The sequence below is a fragment of the Simochromis diagramma genome, unplaced genomic scaffold (genome assembly GCF_900408965.1).
Source record: "Simochromis diagramma unplaced genomic scaffold, fSimDia1.1 OVJJ01000107.1, whole genome shotgun sequence".
NCBI lineage: Eukaryota > Metazoa > Chordata > Actinopteri > Cichliformes > Cichlidae > Simochromis > Simochromis diagramma.
Genome location: NW_024387209.1, coordinates 10,260,090 through 10,281,762, shown reverse-complemented (window position 1 = coordinate 10,281,762; position 21,673 = coordinate 10,260,090). Strand labels below are relative to the sequence as shown.

The following is a 21,673-nucleotide window of genomic DNA, read 5'->3' as shown; positions in this document are numbered from 1 at the left end:
GATCATCAATCGCTTGGTCGTGAGGATTTCAAACCTGTTTGAAATCCTCGCGACCGTCGTGAGGGTGTCACCGCAGTTTGTCACACTGCGCACGCGCAAACACAAATGTCAGCGAAAGAGACGGCGCAGCACGGCAGTGCAGCGTGTGATCTGGACACAAGCGATGGAGGCACAACTTGTAGAACTATGGCAAGCTCATCCGAGCCTTTTCGATGTGGCATCACAAAATTATCACGACCACAACAACCGTGAAAATAGTTGGATGGACACTGCTGCTCAATCACAGCTGCCTGATCAATGTTTTTCATTAGCAATTTAGCAAAGTTGATGGTGGTGGTGTGTCTGTGTGAGTGAAAGACGGAGAGGGAGAGCGAGCGACAGAATTTCTGTTATAACCTTCATTTTTATGGACGCACAGTGTGAGCACTCAGGTCGCATCAGAGCATCGGGCCGTATAGTGTGAGACCCTGCATCGTGACCTACGAACTTCTAACCCCTGCGAGTCAATCGTGCAGTTTGAGCAGGAGCTGAACCGCGCGACTGAAAAAAAATCACACAGTGTCTGCCCAGCATTAGGCTTAGATTGTTAACTGACACACAACAGTGTGTAATACGTAATACTTCCAAGACCAAGAAAAAAAACAGTAACCTGTGCTTAAAAAACATATATCAACTCTAAGGGATATGGTTGTTGTTGCTAAGATTCAAAATCAAAGAAAATCTTGATGTCCAAGAAGGTTTTTAGAAAGTGCAAATTTTAAAACCCTTTTTTCCTCGTAAAAGATGTCAAATGAACAGTTCGTGATCATGCCTGCTAAAAAGCCAAGTGCCCACATTAAAACTTTGACATAAAGTTTTAATAAAATGACAGTAACTGCATTTTAAACTATAGCTGATAATATTTAGCTCTGTACACACACTTGTAATACAGGGAGCACTGTTCATTTTTCTGGCCTGAAAGTTGGCTTGGCTGCCACCTTAGATGTTTAATATTTTTCTATCTGGAAGGTAGGCAGAGTTGTTCTTGATTAATAAGTATAAGACTCCTAAAACTCCCCACCATAGCACCACCCAATCTGCCTAATCTGCCCCAAACCACCAGGTCCTGACTGAAAATGAATTGGAAACGAGAGAGTGTGCTTTACCACACAAACCATCACCGTAAATGCATGTGCCCTCTACGTGGGTATTCATAAAGATGCATCTTGGAAAGTGAATGACTTCTGGATTCACCATGTTTCTTAATAAATGTAGTTGCACAGTACTAAACCTGGCAGCTGTAATGGCCCACTCATCTGGCTACAGGATCACGGCCCAGCAATACAGCAGCTCCATCTCAGCGTGTGCCAGCGAGGGAGGAAAGGTGATGGACTTGGGAGTCTCGGTCCTTTTACAAAGCTATTTCAAACAGTTTGCAGTGTCTGCTTGAAAACCCAGACACAGTTCATCTCCCACAGCAGCAGGGGTTTTAGGTTTCATTTCAATTTTCTCTACTTTTATTTTATGTGCACAGCATTCTGACCAGCTCAGCGGGGGAAGTGAGAATCACCATTCAAGTATTTTGGGAAAAGAAAAGAAATTCTATCGCTTGTGGCGCAGGACAAAAACTTTTGGAACTGCAATAACTCAGCCGTCATTAAATACTCAATTTCCAGACTTTACTGGCTCCAGGGTAGATGATCATTTTTCACGCTTTATTCAGCAGCCTGAGTGTATGGGACAGATGTAAAGCCCTCCAACACTGGAATGACTAAATTAAATTAATAGGCTTTTTACTGTTAGGTAGGATCCAAAAAAATAAATCTGGGGAAACAATGGTATCAAGCTATTAGACTGAGGGGTTCTAGATAGGGTTGCAAAGGTTAATTTTCACTTTCTAGCACTTACATTTTGAATAGAAATACTAAAAGCTTCTTTAATTTAGCAGTCTTTGCTCTGTTTGATTCTAACTGGTAGGGGCAGGAATGTAGCCAGTAAAGAGCCTCAGTGTTATACATCTATTCTTGATTGCAGTAATTCCCTTAAGGAAACACAGTTCTGAGTGAGGAAAATTAGTCATACCCTGAAATCTTTACCCTTTCGCTCATGCCTGGCTCATCGGCACAAGTGTGTCTGCTAAGGATCTGCTACCATTGCATCATTGTGCCGCAGATGCGAAAACTCATCTGTTGACACAGAAATTCATGAGAGTGAGAGGAGGAAATCGCTGACACAAAAGGAAATAGAATATCGACGAGACAAAAATGCAAGGAAACATTGTGTGCTTGACCTTATTTTATGTAAGGCAAAAGTCAGACTTCTAACTTTAAAACCACCTTTCCACAACTGTAAATGCTTTTAATTCAACAAGCCCAGCAAATCTTCAATCTATTACAGTTTCCATGATTAGACTAACATCTTCATGTGGCCTATAGTCCCAAATAAAGGCAGGAGATAGGCCATAACAGATGGTAACTTTGCTCTTAATTAAGACTGTGTATTATGTGTGTTACCCGTTCATTAAATAATTTAACTCATATTGAAAACAAAAAAAAAATAAATAAACAAAAGATGGCAGAAATTGTGCTTTTGTTTTTTGGAGTAGTTTTGGTATGCGTTTCCTGAACTTGAAATGTGTAGTTCTCAATGCAGGTTTGGCCAAAACTTGAATAGCTTAACTTCTTAACTTCCACCAGATCACCAGCAACACAACACAAGAAACAGACAAGAAACAAAGTCACTGACATCTATCAGCCAGGACAGAGTTACAAAGACATTTCTAAGACTTTGCTACTCCAACAAACCATGTTGAGAGCCATTATCCACAAGTGGATCAAACTTGAAACAATGGTAAACCTTCACAGGAGTGGCCAGCCTATCAAATAAATCCCAAGAGTGCATCAACAACTCAATCAAAACATCACAAAAGAACCTAGAACAACATGCAACAAACTGCAGGCCTCACTTGGCTCAGTTGAGGTCAGTGTTCATGCTTCAACAATAAGAAAGAGACTGGGCAAAAACAGCCTCCATAGGAAAGTTCAAAGGCGAAAACCACTACTGATCGAAACGAAACCAAAGTGCCAAAAAAACATCTTGATAATCCAAAAGAATTTTAGGGGAAAAAATCGGTTGACTGTTGCTCCCCATTGCTTCCATCAGAGTATGAGTGAAACCAGTTTCACAGTTTCACATAGGGCCTCGTAGGCTGGCAGAGACTTTTCCCCATCGTTTGAAAACTGCATTTTTATATTTACTCAGGTTAACTTTGTGTAATATTAAAAGTTGTTTGATGAGGTGAAACATTTAAAGGTGAGAAATATGTAAAAAAGAAAGAAAGAAAGAAAGAAAGAAAAAGAAGTCAAAGAGGAGGCAAATACTTTTTCATGCCATTATACAGACAAACTAAGTGCTGTTGAGCTTTAGGAAGAACTGCATGGGAGTATGTTTGCGTAGGTTGATAACCCTTCTCCGTAAGCAAATGCCTACCGAAACTGACACAACTGCACAACTCATATTAACAAACTGCCACAAACATCAAGAATTAGCTGAGTAGACTGTTTCAAAGGCCACTATGACAAGAAAGAAACAAACTTTCACCCGTAACACAAGAATTCACACACTAATTACAACACAATAATAATAATAATAATACTCACACAAAAGGACAAAAATCAAGTCTGACCAGATATAGTGAAAAAACAGATCTGGTTGTTTCAGAGCTTAACTGAAAATGTGATGTTTGATAGTTAACAAACAACAACAGAATGTGTCTAAATTATCAAATGTAAGTGACGTAAAGTGTTTATTACCAAAAAGGGGGACATTACATATGTAGCACCTAAATAAACAGAATTATTTTGCAAGTCTTGATTGTGCCTTGGCTCATTTTGTGTATGTGTGTGCTGCTGGAGACATGTAACATGTTATCAAGAACAACAAAGCTTTAAGGGTAAATGAAGAGCAGCCAGGGAGGAACAAAGGAAGACAAATTGTAGAAAGAAAGTGGGAAGTCTTGAGAGCCTGCTGACCCTGATCCAAGTTAATTTGCCAAGTCATACACTGAGCTGATTAAAGTGACCTCTCTCAGCAGTGTGCTTCTCACAACTTCATAATTATTCTGTCTGAAATTGATCAGACACTCTATTACTAAATTAGAGGAAAACGGGGGAATGGAGATGTCCAAGTCCATTGTTTTCACTGAATCTCTTCTGCTTGAGTTCAGGCTCGCTGAACACAAGCTAATTGCTCTTTTTATTATTTTGCAGGGACACAAGGCGGGTAACAGTCTGTCTGGGCCTTTTTGTAAGATGATATAAGTGTATGACTTGACTACTAAATAACAACCATTCAGTCTTTCATCCTTGAATCTAAATCCAGACTCACTGATCCGCATCCTATTTTCATCTTTATGCCATTCTGCTTTTCTTTATTGGTGCCCATGTGTTTATCATAGTCATTTAAAGGAATGTGACTGATTTTGAAGCTAGTTTAAATCTATTATTATATTAGAAAATCCACATGCTATTGATTGTAGCCTGTAGTATATGGAGATGGCCACACAGTGGCGCCACTTTATAATTATTCACAAGAGCTCTGGGGTAACTACAGTATTGACTTGCTAATTAGTTGTATCAATTCTCATTGATTGCTTTTGGATTTAAATCCATAGCAGCCTGGTAGCAGAGCTTAAAAAGGTGTGAAATAAGAAAAGTGTCCTGAGGTGTTCAGTAAGATTAACTCAGTGCCCTGTACGTCAAAGGAAAGTCAATATGAGTATGTGAAACTACTCCATCTGGCACTGCATCTCACAGTTTGTCTTCAGCTTACCTTGATTTTAGAGGGAGACAGTAGTTTTCCATTAAGGACTTGGGAGTGTGGGAAAAAAAGAAAAGTGATGTTGTGTTTCAAAGTAAAATTACTTTACTTTAACTTAAAAGCATCCCTGTCAGTTACTAGCAAGCACTTCGATAAATAAAGCCACACCATCCTTTATAAACAGTCACAATTTGCAGGCTGTATAACAGTTTGGCATCTAGCCGTAGTTGTTAGCTTGGAATTAAAGAGTACACAATCTCCCTGAGAAAGGAAGTGGAATTGAAGTGAACTTGTGCTGTACTTAAGTAAATGTACTCTATATATTATATGTTTTTGTTGTTATATTATAGTCAAATTTTGAAAATGTAATCATGTATAAAATGAATTTAGCTGTTACATAAACAGTGAGAAGTAGCACAAAAAAGACAGCAGTAGAAAAAGGCTACCTAAGCAGTAAGGGTAAAAGGAAAAATCGATACGGCATAGCATCGTGATATTTTACATGGCAATGTTGTACAGGAACACCAAATATCAAGATTTTCTCAAATAAAATGTAAATACTGTAAATACAAACAAGAGAGGTCATCTGTACACACCCACCACCCTGAGACCATGTCAGTGAAGTAGACTTACATTTAACTGCCTCAACTGAAAAACCATCGAACACTGGACACACTTAGCTCGACAACCCAAGCTCCTAACTCTGAGTAAGTTAACAGCTCAATCACACGAGTAAAAGCAGGGCGGCAAGATGCTTGCAACTACAAACTCTATCTTATTGCAACATTTACGGCAGGTTTTAGTGTTGGTACGCTTGTCAATCTCATTTTCCAGCAAAAACAATAACTGAAGAGGGATAACTTTATCTTATTGGACAAAATCAATATTGACAAATTTTAACTCTGAGGCCATAATTTACACTTGGAAAGGGGTGATAAATCCTAATATAGGTTAATTCAATATTCATCAACATAATGTTACACAAATGTACAAAACCACTACCTAGCAGTTATACTGTACTTCACAAGATGTGCTCAATTACCCACCTTCTCTCATAATGCAATGTAATGTAACCGTTACATTTTTTCACTTTCACAAAGTACACAAACTGCATTAAGTAGAAAATACTAATACTGTGCTACCCATGTACCCTGTAAAGTTAGCTAAAAACGAATCGAATGGACTGACATTTTGTTTATTTGCAACCTATAAACACCCTCACATGGTAAGCATATGACACATTATTTTCAGGGGACTGCTCTGTAACGTGCTTCTTTTATTTAAAAAAATGTGTCAGCTATAAGAAACTGAAGACTTTACGGGCCCAAGCACACATATTTCCAAAGAGGTTAATCGGCTTGATCAGACTGGGTGTGAGTGGCTACTTTCTGGCATTCAATGGTTGAGCACCGGATGCGATATATCCGCTGTCACAACAAGCGCTCTGCGGCCCCCCCCTCCTCAGGTTGACGCCACATACAGCGCAAATCCCGACCTCTCCGGAAAGAGAGAGAGAAAAAAAAAATCACACTCACACGCGAGGGGAAAAAAAGTACTTGCAAGACGTTCTGAGCGTCGCGGATAAAACACACGGAGTGAAAACTACCTGTAAATGGGAGGTTTGTCGCCTGCTTCTCTTCTCTAGTTCCCGTCTTTTTCTTCTTTCCTTTTTTAAGTTTGCTAATAAACTTTATCGTGCGGCGGCTGATTGAAGTTATCGCGTGCTTTAACGCCTCGTGCTGTTGCGCAAAAACATGGGATTTACATCTTAGCGCCGCTTCTCCCGAAGGAGCGCTCCGGCTGGAAGCTTTGTCAATGGATTTTACCGACGGTTTTCCCGACTGAAGTGTTGCCGCAGGGAATACTCGCCCCCTCAACTTGGATTTGTTTCACCTAAACGGGGGTCTAAAAGTGTCGCGAGCACGGTAAGTGTGACCTGTGTAGTTCTTATTCTTTTTTTTCTCTTTTTTTAACAATACGCATGCTCTTGGTTGAAGCTTTGGACTAACAAACTTTGTTCCCCCTCACAGTTTTCTTAGCTGTGGTTTTGTCACTCCCGTCCTTTAGGTTGCACTTGGCTCATACGTGCACTGTTATGGTTTTAACATAGCTGCTGGCTTAGTTTTGAGCTCATTATCTTAGTCATCCTCCCCCTCTTAAGTTTATAAGGTCCCTCTTTCCCTTTTAACTTCTAAAATTAGCCACCGCCTTCCCTTTGACTAATGACTCATTTAGCTTAATTGTTCACCTGACCGCTGGTGTCTGGTTATTAGGAAGTAGCAGTGTCCAAGTTGGCACGTGTTTGCTCATACGTGCACTCACAGTTTGCACTGTTTCCGTCCGCTGCTGCGAGCTGTCCGCTTAGCTTTTCTTTCTTTTAAACTTGTCTTCCGTGCCGCACGCTTGCATGTTTGCATTATAAATCTCATGCACACAGTGGCAAGGCGCTTATCGGTTGCGTATCAGAACCCGCGCGAGTTATTGGGCTTTCTGGTTTTACTCAGCATTCAATTTTTTTAATGTCTGTTTTTTTTCTTTTTGGCTGATGCTCTGTTTAGTTTTAGGAAGCTCGATCCTGTCACAGAGCTCCAGCTTCCCTCCCACTGTCACAGACTTCTGTGTGGAGGCGTCTGTTTTAACCAGGCTTATAAAACCAAAAGAACCCAAGATATTCCCAAAGATGTCCCACCATACACAAAGCCTCTGAGTGCACTCCCACTTAACATGGCCTCTTTCTTTGCTCCAAACAACTTCTTCAAATCTTGTCACTCATCATCTTTTCAGCTGTCTAACAATGTAAAAATGTGCTCGAATGGGGAAGGTTGCTGCAGGCCATTTGCCACTTGCCACAGGAACAAACAAAAGCCGTTCCTGTATTGTAACTGAAAAGAGGGGTGGCCTTGGTCCCTCCACTTCTCGAAAAAGATTGCATTTAAAAGGTAATTAGCACGAGCACAAGAATCAAGACCTTTTTTTTTTCTTTTCGTTTTCACCACCCTATCACTTTGGTGTGAGGCGGTGGTTTAAATGAGCCTGTGTACAGAGCACTTTTGTTAATACATTCAAAGGGAAACTATGGCTGATCTGGGGTGAGTATCCAGTAGTTGGGAAGTCGAAGCTGTTGTATTGGTTTGCTTCATCTTAAACTCTTATTAGACACTGGTGCTCTTTGCTTTTTTTTGTTTTTTTTTTTGTTTAATAGAAATGAAGTTGGTTTCCTCTCCTCTTACATGCATTCTTTCATGCGCTTCAACTCCTCGTTTGAGTTATCAGTTTGACCCACATCAGTCTTCAGTGTTTAAAAAAGAAATGAACTTTGATCATCAGAGTATGCAACCTCTAACGATGGAAATGTTGACCCTGTGAGAGACGGGCGTAGAAAATGTGAAACATGTCATTTGACACGTAATTTACCTCTGATGTTTTTGCTGTGTCAGACGATATTTTGACTGTTGGCTGATCGTGTTGGTTATTGGAAGGTTAATAAAGTGAAAAATATTTTTTACTTTTCCTCAGCCAGTGGTGATGTCTTCTAACATCTTATGATAGAACGACAATTTCAGATCTGACAGTTGACTACCAAGCAACCGATTGGCTTTTCTGAGTATAAGGTAAACAACCGTCATAGCATTAATTGATGTATTGATGCTGCTATAATCTGGTTATTTTAACGTTTTGCCTTCTAAAATAAAGGTTAAAGGTAGAAATTGCACATCGCCATGCCCCGAAGCTCAATCTGACAGATTAGTGATGCACTTATAATAGGCCTAATTTTATCAGCCTTTTGACTGACATAAGCAACAAAGCTGCTGTGATGAATGATGACCTGAAATTTTTCTTCATGTCCAATAGAAGAGGAGGGGAGGGAAATCTATATTTTAGGATAAATATATTTTTTAAGATCACAATTTACCTGGAACAGTAGGTGCGTTACTAATTATAAAGCTTATTAGGGGTGTCCCAAAAGCAGTGTATTAATGATAACTGATATATTATAAAATATACAATTTTATAATCTCATGAATAATTGTGTAATTTTCTATAGGAGTGTTTAGACCTTCTTGCCGCCTGCATTGGTACATTGAGTTGAACGAAGTTAACAAAGCTGTCATTGAATTTGTCTGCGAGCTTTGTTTTTATTGGGGTTTTTTGGTGGGTGGGGGTTGTGTTTTTAAATAGATACCACAATATAGTGAATTTTTCCCATGCATATAGTACGCAAACTAAAATGGCCAACCAAAAGAGTCATCATTTGAGAAACTGAAGTTTCAGCCATTTTAAGCCTTGTTACATGCCAGATCGATGACAGGAAGCGTGAGCGCTGCAGCAAGGGTCTGTGGTAGGACTTGTACCAAGGGCAAGATTCTTCATGTTCAGCAGCATGACCTCACAGCATCAATTCATTACCAGCATTGCATAGCTGGTATTAATTTCACCTCGTGTGTCTCAGTCCCCATTGCAGTCTGGGCGTTTTTCACACGCATCCAAATGCCTGTTGGACAACTTGTTTTAAAGACTCATTTTAGATGAGTGTCTCGCAAAATAACAAATTGTGAGTCCTTGTAAGTCAGACCTGCAGGATAGTGTTGTTCTTTTGTTGTTTTAAGCTGCAAGCAAATTTTCTTTCTTCAGACATGGTGAGTTATTGTCATACATGCGAGAAAACAGGAAGTTTTCACAAAATAGCAGCCGGAAAGCACCTAAATTCAAATATCAGAGGCATAAACGTAAGGTCTGGGAGTGGATTTAGATTCAGCTTTGAGCAAACAACCTTTGGTTATCCTGCCTTTTGAGAGCAGACAAAGACTCGCTTGTGATTCAAAGGAAGCCTTCATAAAATTGATTCTGCAGGCCCCAGCAGACAGCAGCTAGTGACTTAAAACATTACATCGACTGTGCGATCTAACAGATCTTTTCTGCCACACTGATGTGTTTGTTAGACCTAATTTCCATAGTGGTGCTCGTACTGACATCGGTTAGGATTTGCATGGCATAATTTGCATGACGTGCCACTCCATACGGATATAAACTGTGTGTTTCTTTGACAGGACTTCAGATGTGTCCCCTGCCAGCCACAGTGGCCCTTCAGTCACGAGATGTTTTCCAGAAGTCAGAACGACAGCGACGGGGGAGGAGGGCAGCGGGGGTCATCATTGAACCGGCCAGCGGGTACACTGAATGACGAAGGGAGCTCTGAACCACGGACTCGGCAGACCGATGACGGTCCTCCAAATCCCGGGTTGAACAAAGGACAGCTGCCCCATACTGAACCAGTGCTATCTCTGGATCAGATTAGGATAACTGGGAGTAGCAATGAGTACACAGAAGGGCCCACTGTTGCCCAAAAGTCTTCAGGTACTCAGGATACATCACAGGGCTTAGGAGGCAGTGGACAGCAGGAGACTCAAAAAGAGAGGCCTTATAATCTCCGCAACCTGCACGGAAAGTCTTCCACGCCGGGTGCTATGCAGTCTTCCAGTGTAGACGACTCCCATAGCAGCATCAGGACCAGCGTGGGAAGTGTTTCTTCAGACCAGAGGCTTATCGGCAGCCCAGAGAACGGCGAACAGATAATCAGAACACAGCCCAAGCGTTCCGAACTGAACTCAGAGGAGCTGAAACCCCTGAATGAGGAGTCCAGGCCAGTAGTGGTGATGACGAGCAGCAGTGTCAATAGAAATCAAGGTAAACACTCGGTTAGGTGTGAGGACTGCGGCCGATGTCAGTGTTCAGATTGCCGTCGCCCACGGGTGCTCCCTTCCTGTTGGATGTGCGGCCGGCGGTGCGTGTGCTCAGCAGATAGTGCAGTGGAGTACGGGACGTGCGTCTGCTGCATCAAAGGCCTTTTCTACCACTGCTCCAGCGACGACGAGGACACTTGCACAGACAAGCCATTCTCGTGCACGCAGTCCCACTGCTGCGTCCGCTGGGTCACCGTGTCGCTCCTCTCCTTGGTCTTGCCCTGTATCCTGTGCTACCTCCCGGTTAAAGGATGCATGGCAGTGTGTCAGTGCTGCTATGACAGAGCCAAACGACCCGGCTGTCGGTGCAAGAACTCAAATTCAGTCCACTATGAGGATGTCCGGAAACCGACGTAGTGTGTGTGTTGAAATGGAGATGGATAGAATGGCTCTACGCTCGCTCAACTCGATAGGCATGTAGTTGTGTAGATGAAAGGTTTTAATAGAGATCTAATAATGCTGTTGTGCTTAAGGTTTTGTATTTTTCATCTAGGTTATTACAATATCTGCTGAAAAATGGCCTTAATATGCTGCCTTTTTAAAGTGGGCTCAGAAAAATCTCTGTACTAAAGGCATGGGAGGTGCATTCACTCACCCTAGCATTAGGAGTTTCACTTGAAAGGTAAACCAAAAGAAGCGCTCTACATTTAAAGGTATGAAGACATATTCAACTACTGTCTTTTTTTTCCTCCTTTTTTTTTTTTTTAATGTCCTGAAAAATTTGTTCACTCAAGTGCCCTCGTTGTTTTATTGTTATGAGAGTCCAGCAGATAGTGTCTTCTCTTTTTTTTGTTGTTTTAACATTTAATACAACTTGTATGCTAAGAACAGATTCCTGTTACTGACTGTAAAGTTTTAATTGCAAACGGTGTGCGTACGTCAGAAAACGAGTTGAACAGATGTTTTATTTTTGTACATAATACTTCAACTGGGAAAAGTTTTCTACCATGCCAGAGGCACCTTGATGAATCCATACCTAAACTAATCAGCCACAACATTAAAACCACTGACAAGCGAAGCAATGATGTCATTGCAGTATAAGGTTTGCCCGGGAAACGTACCGCCCATTTAAACGTTGTTTATGCAAAGCCCCACCCTGGGACAGGGGACAGTGTTCCCATCACACTTCATAAACTGCTCAGGAACGATTTGAAAGAACACGTTAAAATATCCCAAACTGATCAGAAACAAAGTCACCAACCCACAACCCATGACAGTGTCCCCACTACCAGACACAACATTAATCACAGTGTTTTTTAAGAAAAGGGAGACTGGTGGTTTTAATGTTTTTGGCTAATGGGTGTATATGAATCAGATAATTGACCTTTTGTTTGTTTGAAATTTTGTTTTACATTCACTGGAATGTTTCTTAATCAAGTTTATGTAATTTACAAAAGAAAGATCTTATCCCTTCTACTTGTAAATTGTACAGTGACCTTATATGAAAATTCTATTTTCTAATTCCAACATTGCCTAGTGTAAAGTTAAAACTATATATTTATTTGAAGGTTTATTATTTTATAATGATAAAATATTTATTTTGAGAAGGCATCAATGTTTCGCCTCTTTGTGGGAGAAGGGGTCACTCTGTAGTCACTGCAAGATCAGAGATGACCCTGTACGAGTGTCAAAGCTGGATGAATATTTCACTATGGATTAGGAGACAAATATATTAACGTTTGACATTAAACAACCCTGAAGTCTGACGGTAGTTGTTCCTGTTTTTGTGTGTATTGTTCCTGTTTGTTGGTGTGTTTCTCACTGTCTGAATATGCTTCTCTTTACTGTGGCATAAGAGCAGCTCCGTTTCATCTAGATTTACACTTTCCTTCATATAATTTAAGGTGCACATTCTCAACATTTTTAACTGAGCCTCGGCACGAAATCCGAAGCAGGGCGGTCATTAACCGGTGCTTTGGAATTTTCCCCACAACGCAATCGCTTAAATTGTTTAGAGAGATCAAAACCGGAAATGGGAACACATTAATGTTCACCTCATTAGACAAAGCCTCTGGTAAAGCCCGTGTGTGCAGGAATGCGATCGTCGCCTCTTTTCCATCTTCTAAAGTCGAACGCTCCACCTGTGTTTTTGCAAATATGCGTTCATGTAAGCCTGCTATTACGTTCTGGCCGGGCTTCAGGTTTGTTTCATGCAAGATCCACAGGAGCCTGCAGATACTCAGTCCCCTATTTTTTTTTTTTTTTTTTTTTTTTTTTTTTCCTTTAATCAAAGGTTTGTTCAGGAATTCCTTGGTTTTGAGTGTCCCTGCAGGGGAAACATAAGCCTGAAACATAAAGCCCCTGACACTTGTTGACAGCATACGGACGTGTTTGCAGTGCGGTATGCATTCAGGGAAGTGATTGACATGCCGAGGCCCAACCTGCACTCACTTGTTTGTTATTCATCCAAAGCCTTTGACTGATTGGGGAAAGGGGGTGTTTTACATAATTATCAACTTTCACCTATTTTACAGCAGTGGCAGAGGAGATGGAAACATAACGGGTAGAATCCTATTAGAGACAGAAAAGAGAGTTGATCTCGTGTTTAGGCTTCATCTTTGCAGCCACAGGCCTCTACCCCTCCATTATCTCAGCTGTGAATGAAGGAGGGAAGGGTGGGTGAGGCAGAAGGAGTGGGTTGTTAGGAAGAGGGGACTACAAAGGGTTAAAACCATCACTTTGAATGACAAAGACCTAACAGTTTACCCCTGTATTCAGCCCGGCATGCATTCATCCTGTTTTCAATAGTTGAAGGGAGGGGGGGGTTATTTTGGCTCCCCAGCGCTCTTCTCTGCTACCTGCTCCTACTTTGTATTCCCATAGGGAGATGGCTTTCTTGTTGGGGGTAGGGGGAGAGCAGTTGGTTGGGTTCAATAAGGGAGGGGGGGTCAGTTAAAAAGAAGAGTATGTTTGTTAATGCTACTGAGAAGTATTATTTTCAGCTCAAATTCACCAGCTCTTTCTTTTTAATACATTTTTTTTTAATCCCTTTTATTGCATGTTCGCTCTGCATTAGCAGAAGTCACGTTTAGATTAAAGGCATCTTCGGAAGATGTATCTCATTTGTCTCACTCAGTCATTTCTTTGGGTTTTTAAGGGTTTCACATTACTTGAGAGGGAAGGTAAGCCACTGGTGTGCTTTACTGATGTATGTGACCAGGAGGACCAAAAACAAACAAAAAAAAAAAAAGAGTAAAAGTTGGTACACAAAAGAATAAATGCAGGAGAAAGGGAAAGCTTGTCGCAGTGATTTGGCAGCGGAGAGGACTGAGGGGGGGTCGGAGGAAGAGAGAGGGGGAAAAAAAAGGTCCCAGAACGGCTCTCTTTGTTGGTTTTAGCCGCAGTGGCCCCTGCGGTTCATGGCGGCTGTGGGGCAGAGCAGCCTATTCACCCTGCTCACCAAGGCAGAACGCAGCACAGGAAGACAGGAAGGAAGCGAGGCTATTCTTCATGGATGCATTGTCTGTCTGTCTGAAGGTCGGCCAGGCATAAGCAATCAAACACCACTGTGAGAGAACGAGAACGAGCAGAAGAGGAAATTGAGGGAGACGGGCACCACCCTGTGAAAACTGTCAAACATATTAAGATCACAAAGACATATGGCCCTGGCCCCGGAATTACTTGCACTTTGCTATACTATTCTGCCCACCCCTGAAAACCTAAACAAATTACACAACACATTTTTATGTATTGTGCAATTTGTCGATTGGCACAAAGATGCCAGATGGCAAATATAACACTAGTTAAAACTCATATATACAAAGTGATATTTAATTTCTCTTTTTTGAATTTGTCAGAAGGTTGAAAAAAGCACTCGACATTCAAAAAAAACAAAACATTTTTTGGCAATTATGTCATGCTTAAGGCTTTACAGGGCTTATGTAAGAGTAATGTAAGTGTAATTTGGCTGTCAAAAGCCTGTGAATTTTTCACCCTGGTGATTAGTATGTCTCCATTTGGATTTTTGTATTGGTACACTTTTATGTAGCACACTATCTGCACTAATTTTAAAAAAAAGATACAGGACAAGATATTGTTTCTCTGAAATCTAACACTGTTAGTTGCACTCCAGGAAATTACATTTTCACAGTTTAAAGAAAATGTTGTAGCTTGCATAAATGCTATCACTAATGAAAACGGAGGTTTCCTGCTCTCCACTTCCACTACAGTTTTAACAGGATGGGTTTTGAGAAAAGTTTAATGTTAATGACACACATGCATTCGCTGGACACTATCAAGTACAGCTTGCTTGTATTGGATTTGACTATAACTTTATGTTGGGGGTCAGGGGAGAGCATTTGGTTTGGTTCAATGAGGGGGGGAAAGCTGTTAAAAAGAGGGGTTGATAATCCTAGTGATAAGTTGTATTTTCAGTTTCAATTGACCAGGTCTCTACATGTTTAAATATATATATGTACATAGATATTTAAATGGAATCTTCGTGATGTCTTTTTTTGCTGGAAGCAACAATTCTTGAGTGCTGAGCTGGTACTAAGGAGGCCAAAGTTTGCCAGGAAAGTATCCCCTACCATTACATCTCCACCAACATGAACATTCGATACAGGGCAGGCTTCATCTTTGTGAATGAAATAAATGAATTGAACTGCTGATTAGATACTCGTGTATCAGCAAGCAGCTGAAGACCTGTACCTAACAAATTGTCCAGTAAGTGTAAATTACCCTTATGTTTCCAACAAGTTTTAGCTCTTCCCTTGTGTTAAGGTACAAAGTACTATCCTTAGAATAACATAAAGAACCACAGAAGTTGAGGCTTGACAGAAAATGTAATGTGTGCTTAAGTTTTAATTAAAATTGATCAAACTTAAAACTTTACAGTTTTTACAAATGCACATGAAGAGACTTCAGGGGCTCTGTAGATTTCACATTTTTCCATCACTTGAAATCTCTTTTTGTTTAAACATGGGATTATGTGGATCTATTGGACTGGACAATGTATTTACATATTCTTTGTCCCAGCAGAAAAGTACAGTGAATTTCTTTTAAAATCCCTTGGATATATTTCTTCCTGTTTAAAAGGAGTTTTTCCTTCCCACTGTTACCAAAGCACTTGCTCAGAGGGGGGCATGATTGTTGGGGTTCTCTCTGTTTTCTCTGTGTTATTGTAGGGTCTTTACCTCATAATATAAAGGGCCTTGAGGCAACTGTTATTGTGGTTTAGCGCTATATAAATAAAAATCGTTTGAATAAAAAAAAAAAAACCACACACACACACACACACACACACAACACAATGCTTTTAAATCCAAAACCATCCATTTTAGATTTAAAATAAAATGTTATCTGTTGTAATACAACGTATATACACCTATAATGTGCTCACTTTACTTTGGGAGAAAAATCAGTTGAATAAATTCAACTGGCGGTGTTAAAGAGAGGCTGTGAGGCTTCAACCCCACAGAATGTAGGTGTAAAAGAAGAAAAAAAATCACCACACCTTTCTTTTCTCTACCAGTGAAAATGTTTTCTCAGAAGCTGAACTTTTCTTAATTGTTTTCCGATGTGGGCGGCAGAGGCACATCTAGAGCTCAGAGCCGAAGCGCATCCCCCCACCTGACTGTGGTTTTACTTTCCACTGAGTTTGTCCTCTTGCTACTGTCATACGTCACTTTGTGCAGTTCGAGGTACAGGAAGTAACTAGTGGCATTTTTGGTGTGAATATGGATTATGTGATGCCTTCGGAGGCCGCTTCATCACCCTCTCCTATGTTACTCATCACTGGTGTGAATATTTCCAAAATGATCTCCTATTGTACGAGAACTTTGGCCTGTTTTTTTGTTTGTTTGGTGTTGCATTCTCATATTCACTAACTAGGATACATGCGAAGCTTTACAAGGTGAATTACGGGGCGTGCCTGTGGTTAAAAAACGAAATCTTATGTAACTCATTTCCATCCCGGTGACAGCTGAACTACTGTTATGCCTTAAGGAGAGAGATTATAGAAGCCAGGAAGGCAAATAGAGGGAGCAAAGGAGACACTGGAGAATGCATCTGTCATAACAGTTTAGTGGGTGTGAAGGAGATGAAGGGCGTGTGAGTGTGCGTGTGTGTCTTTGTGCAGAAAAAGCTGCAGACAAGTCTTTGCATATGTTGGAAATGGTAAAAGCCGGACCTGCAGGCGTGCGTGTGTGCTAGAGTTCATGTATGCATGTGTATTCTTGCACACGTGTGTGTATCTGTCAGCATAATCAAGTCTTTCACCCAGATAATGAAGCCCCAACTGGAGGCCTAAGTCTAATAGCGGCACTTAACTTCAATCCACCACAGGAAGTTGGCTATACACACACACACACACTCAGAGTTGGTCCGTTGCTGACAGCCAGTGGATATTTGTTGGCGACACCATGGCTGCAAGGTTCTTTGCAGCTTAGCGGCCAATTGTTGTTCACCCAGATACACACACGCACACACACACACACACACACACACAAAGAGCTTAGAGCTTCAGTTGTTATCCTGAAAGGCAATCCTGATCCCTCTGCTACACAGTAGGACAGACACACATAAAAAGAGGAATTAGTGCGGTCTGACAGCTCACTATACCACATCACATTTAGTGTGTGGATGTGCGCAATGGTGGCAATTATGTGTGTGTTTTGGGAAGGTGCGTGGGCTTGTGGGTGCATGCGTGTAACCGCTAACAGACTTAGAATTATACAGTAACAGTTTACATTCTGTGAGGAGAATAGCAGACATTTAGTGCTCATACAGCTTTAGCCAAACACTGTTTGCACACAGAGAAGGAAATAAGTAGGTCAGCTGCATCAGTTGGACACCAAGTTGTTACCACTCTGATAGCAACTTTCTCCAAGAACTGAAGAAAAACTCGAGAGGAAAATAAATTGCGTCAAGTCTCTTAAAATGCTGTTTAAAAAAAGTTGTTTCCTCTGTATATCTTTAATGACGGACTGATATGATGAAATATCTTCAGTAACGAGAGCTGCTGCATCACAGCTGCTAATTCAGCGAATCTGTGGTAACTGCCACAGTTTTTGAACTCTGTTTGTTCCATGTAGCCCGTATGGTTAAAACTAAAAACCAAATTGTTTTGAACTAAAATCATTTATAAAGCTGTCGTAGTATGAATTTGGTAATGCTGTAAAAGTACAAACAGACGTGGCAGAGTGAAAGAATTAATGAATGAAGCCAATTGTCATGCTTGAAAACTGCCGTCACTCAATGAAAACTTGAGTGACGTTCCCCTTCAAAGTCCAGGAACGCAGAAATAAACATAATTAACATTGTTAGTGAGTTCATTTTTGACTTTTATCAGTAGTTTTCCAGGCTTTCTGAAGATCTTTTAAAGGTTTTCTCTATTTATATTTAGTCTAGTCCACTTAACACTAGCCTATTAAAGTATTAAAGTCACCTAACTTGAGGGAAGATACACAGAGAACAAAACAAAAGGCAGCCGACATCCCAAGAAGTACTCTGAATGTCCTTCAGAAGCCTCGAGAATTATTCCTAAAGACTACGTAAAGAAATGTTCAAACTATTGAAGAAATACTGACTTTGAAGTTTGTTGGAACTGTAAATCTCAGTTTTTGCTTTTTCATATTTTACAGCAACTCATATTTTACTAGGAAAATGAGAACGAACGATAGTCGGGTCAAGACTTCTGTACAGTACTGTACATAGTTATCTAATCCAGATTTGAAACAACACAAATTAAAAACTGAACTAAAACAGTCCATCGCTGGAACATTGCTCTATACCAGTGTGACAAATCGTTGAGTAAGGTGTTTTATTATGCAAGCTTCAAGGGTTGGTTTTCTTCATACAGGAAGCAACATCATTGTTTACCGTAGAAGCCTGGCTCTCATGTGTAGGTTCCAGGCAAATATCTTATCATTGTATTGTGGCTTCTGCTTTCTCTGGTCACAATTTGCAAGAAAACTTCTCCTTTTTCAGGTGACATCATGTAACCTGAGCATTCACAGGCCCTAGTTATTCAAATTACAGCACAAGGAAAGAAGGTGAGGGCATCTGCAAGTCAAATATGTAACTGTCATGGAAACATATATTTATATAAGTGCGTGCGTGCACACACAGGCTCATGCATGCTATCGCTCTGAAATCTGCTCAGCTGTGAACGAGATAGATGTAAGAGCTAACGTCCTTCCTCCTATCTGGAGCGGACCATCGTGTCAGTGAAGAGTTCAAAGTAATTCTACGGTTATATTACTGTATATGTCTCCACTGTCATCCTTCTGATTTAAGCGAGAGATTGGGGAAAGCAGAGGGTGAAACCATGTGGAACAAAGCTGTGAAAGGAAAAGATATTATCAACCTGTGTGTCATTCAGCTCCATTAAAAACAGATTTTCCTTTCTTATGCCTCAAACTCAATGATGCGCTTAGGATGTCTTGGAGGTTAAACGACTGTAACTAAAACAGGCCCCACTGCACTAAAAATGCGCTATTGTGTGCGAAATACACTTGAGGCTTTGCCTTCTAAACTGGAGAGTTGTGAATGCTACATTAAAAAGCTTACATTGCTTGTTTTTTGGTATTTTCAGACCTAATCTAACTTAATTTTATGCTATATCTTTGTGGCGTAATAAAAAAGAGAGATTATGTCACTATGTACAGAAATTTTTTTTTGTCAAATGCTAGCATGCCAGATTTTGGGGAAACAATATATCTTACCAGTCCAAAAAAACAAGTTTTAGCCGTAGGCCTAAAAGCTCTCTTGTGTCAGTGAAATGTTATCTCTACTTATCTGAGGTTTCTTGTTTTCTACGGTCATGCATCCAATGCATTGTTTGTCTACTTTTTATTAGTGTCACGTGTTAGCATCCTAGCATTGGCATTTAGCTCAAAGCGCTACTTGTGCATAGTAAGTTTAGCAGAACTTCTAATGAATAACATTTCATGGAAGCTCTTTACTGATTCCAAAAAAACCCCCTGAAAATAAAATTGGATAAATTGTTAATAGAGAAGATAATTTTAGGGTTAGTTATTTGTAGAGATAGTCATTTATTAAGGCCAGAATGATGCTAAACCAGGAGCTATTAATCATATATAGAAACAGTGTGTTAAATCAGAGCGTCTCTGATGCTACATAAGAACTGCAATCCGATTTCACTGCCTTAAAGTGTCCTGCGGCTTTATACTCTTTCTTTAGACAAGTCTGACTGACTCAGTATTTTCGAATCTTAACCACAGAATGCATGCATGTACATGCTGCAAAGGAAATGGGCTAGTGCTTAACATACAGGCAACCTCTGTCCTATTTTAAGCACTCTAGCTAACAGCACAGTGGATGTTTATCACATTTTACACTAATGTATTTTTTTATTTAAAAAAAAAACACATCTAAGCTGATTGCTAAATTCTTAAAGTCTGAAGGAAACTTCCTCCTTCTCTAACACGCTCTGCGCTGGAGGAAATTGATCTCTTGTGTCTGTCAGGCAGCTATGAGAACACTGCAAGCCACAGGGTCTTGTTACCATTCACAGGTGCAGCACGCTGACAAGCTGATGATGACAGCCAATCCCGGCCAAACTTTGCGTTTTTATTGTGTGCACATGAAAACGTGTATATGTATGCGTGTTTCCCCGGCCTGCAGACAGAGATTTGTCAATGACTGTAGAGATTGTCGACATACCTGAGATTCCTTTAGATTCCCAACAACAAGACAGGAGGTATATAAGACAAAGAGAGAGGCTTTGTGCCAAAAGCATCCACTCTGCAGTGAGTGCAGGTGCAATATTTCACAAGATAAAGCCTCCTCTGTTTAGAGGAACACATTGCTTTATAGCCGTGACATATGGAGTCCTTTAGAGACTCCAGAGAGGGGTAGAGTACACCTTTGGAATGCTGATGGGGAAAAGAACAAAAATATAGCAAAACTTACTTCATGATCACATTTAAGTTCAATTGCTTGAAATAGCTCGAAGAAAGATGTCTGGTCCATTTGTCATAAGGTGCATTATGTGGTTTATTTAAGAAGCACTATCACAAATAATGTAAAGAATGTGTATAACGAGAAGATAGGATTCAGTTCAGTTCTCAAGCTGTAACGTGACATAATATGTGCTAATGCTGGCAATGTGACTGAGTTTCAAAGCTATGCAAATATTAAACCAAACTTTGTTTAAGTAATTTCAGTTCAGGCAGCTGCAAAAGCTGTTAGCCAGCTACAAGGCTGACATTGTTACTTAGGGGAACAAAAATGTCTGGTAGACAACACCTTTACCATTGCCATTGAAATTCCAGATAGAAAACTGAGCTTTCTAACACATGTTTAGCATTGCTAAAACGTATATTTTCATCTACACCACAATCTTTCCCAAAACCTAACACGTTTTGGTAGAACAAACAGCAGACCTGTTGGTTTTCATGTCTGCAATTGTTCCAGCACTTCCACGTGTTGATGGTGTCCAGTATCCCCAGTATCCATAAACAAACAAGTTTGCCACTTTTTGCACATTTTAGAAAGCAGTGCTAATAGTTTTAAATTAGGCTAACTGGTGTATATAGGGTGGACCATTTATATGGATACACTGTAATAAAATGGGAATGGTTGGTGATATTAAAGTCCTGTTTGTGGCACATTAGTATATGTGAGGGGGCAAACTCCTCAAGACGGGTGGTGACCATGGTGGCCATTTAGAAGTCGGCCATCTTGGATACAACTTTTGTTTTTGCAATAGGAAGAGGGCCATGTGACACATCAAACTTATTGGTAATGTCACAAGAAAAACAATGGTGTGCTTGGTTTCAACGTAACTTTATTCTTTCATGGGTTAATTACAAGTTTCTCTTTGTTCACAGCCATTGACATGTCGAAGAGGTTAACATGTGAGGAGCGGATCGAAATTGTGTTGATATCTGGTGAACGCAGTAACCGGGTCATTGCAGCAGATTTCAATGCAAGACACCCTACGAGACTACCCATCTCCCATGCTACAGTTAGCAAACTGCTTGCTAAGTTTCGTGAAACTGGTTCAGTGTTGGATTTGCCAAAATGTGGACGCAAGAAAACTGTCACTAACAAAGAAACATCAGTGGCTGTCCTTGCTTCATTCAGCAAGAGCCCACAGCGTAGCTCTCGCCGCATGTCACTGGAGAGTGGCATTAGTCGAACATCCCTTCGGTGGATATTAGCTACTC

General features: G+C 40.5%; 1 protein-coding gene across 5 annotated transcripts; it reads left to right on the top strand.

The window, feature by feature from the left end:
- The first annotated feature begins 691 nt into the window (after positions 1-691).
- Positions 692-12,249, top strand: spry2 (sprouty RTK signaling antagonist 2). Of its 5 annotated transcripts, none has more exons than XM_040051567.1 (3): positions 692-6,722; positions 8,314-8,408; positions 9,846-12,249. In XM_040051567.1, exon 3 carries the CDS (start codon positions 9,894-9,896, stop codon positions 10,893-10,895), a length of 1,002 nt encoding a protein of 333 aa, XP_039907501.1. In that variant the 5' UTR covers positions 692-6,722; positions 8,314-8,408; positions 9,846-9,893; the 3' UTR covers positions 10,896-12,249. The 5 variants fall into 5 exon arrangements, with proteins under 5 accessions (XP_039907501.1, XP_039907499.1, XP_039907503.1 ...); XM_040051569.1 differs by lacking the exon at positions 692-6,722 and adding an exon at positions 6,729-7,736; XM_040051568.1 differs by lacking the exon at positions 692-6,722 and adding an exon at positions 6,729-7,886.
- The last annotated feature ends 9,424 nt before the right edge of the window (positions 12,250-21,673 follow it).